At 40.2% G+C, this 922-nt stretch overlaps 1 protein-coding gene across 1 annotated transcript in view; it reads left to right on the forward strand.

The window, feature by feature from the left end:
- Nucleotides 1-922, forward strand: part of wdpcp (WD repeat containing planar cell polarity effector) — a 76,996-nt gene that overhangs the window by 62,601 nt on the left and 13,473 nt on the right. The window contains exon 16 of the mRNA XM_035663187.1: nucleotides 102-201. Coding sequence (XP_035519080.1) covers nucleotides 102-201 — 100 coding nt within the window. The remainder of the gene's footprint in view (nucleotides 1-101; nucleotides 202-922) is intronic.

Raw genomic sequence — 922 nt, forward strand, 5'->3', positions numbered from 1 at the left:
CCCCCCCCCCACCCCTCCAAAAAAAACTCTATTGTCATCGGAGCCTAGATTCATTTTAGATTAACGTTCACGTTTCTTTCTTTCTTGCATTACCTTCAAAGGACCTCCATTATGTTGCCAGCGATAAGGGCGAGTTGGTGCTAGCGGATGTGGCCAAGAGGAAAGCTAATGAAATCGAGGCCCAGGCCGTCACAGGCAATGGTAAGAAAATAATCATAATGTCTAACCAAAAAGACACCAGATGTGACTTGTTATTTCTCCTTACATCTGAAATAGGAGGTGTTCTCCTGATAACCTCAGTAACTCACCAACTCTGACACACTTTTCTGACATCTAACACCAGGTATCTTCTCAGACTCACCCTCATTTAATAACACAAAGGAGAATTAAATCAGATCATGTTTGACAGAGCAATATTCATGTAAAATTCACAAAATCTGTTGCCTTTTTTTAATGTTATGTAAAGTAATGATTAAAAGTTAATTGTAAAATTAAATAGAAAGTGTAAAAAAAAGTGACACCAATCCTTGTTTTTGGGATGTAGATGGCCCTACAAGAAGATTTACTTACGAATTGAATAAAAAATGTTGTTGTATAAATTCTTTAATATCAGACTAATAAAACGCAATACACCAAAGTTTTCTGGAGTACCCAGCAAGGGGAGGGAAACCAGCGAAGGCCCATTTTTTTGTCATTACTTCAGGCTGTGCTGCTGCCCTTTGACAAGCACTCCCGAAAGCACATACCAGAGGGGATCAAGCCGAGTTCCTGATTACACACACGCACACGCAATTCCTCACAGAGCCTTCAAGAGCCAACGGGTGAGCAGTAAACATTCAAATTTGTGAGGGAACTAGATGAACATGTCTGATGAGTCCTTCATTGGTGCTTAAAACACACCAGAAGGCAATGTGCTTGTGTG

This window comes from Morone saxatilis, unplaced genomic scaffold (assembly GCF_004916995.1).
Source record: "Morone saxatilis isolate NCDOM2014 unplaced genomic scaffold, NCSU_SB_2.0 Contig19, whole genome shotgun sequence".
Lineage (NCBI taxonomy): Eukaryota > Metazoa > Chordata > Actinopteri > Moronidae > Morone > Morone saxatilis.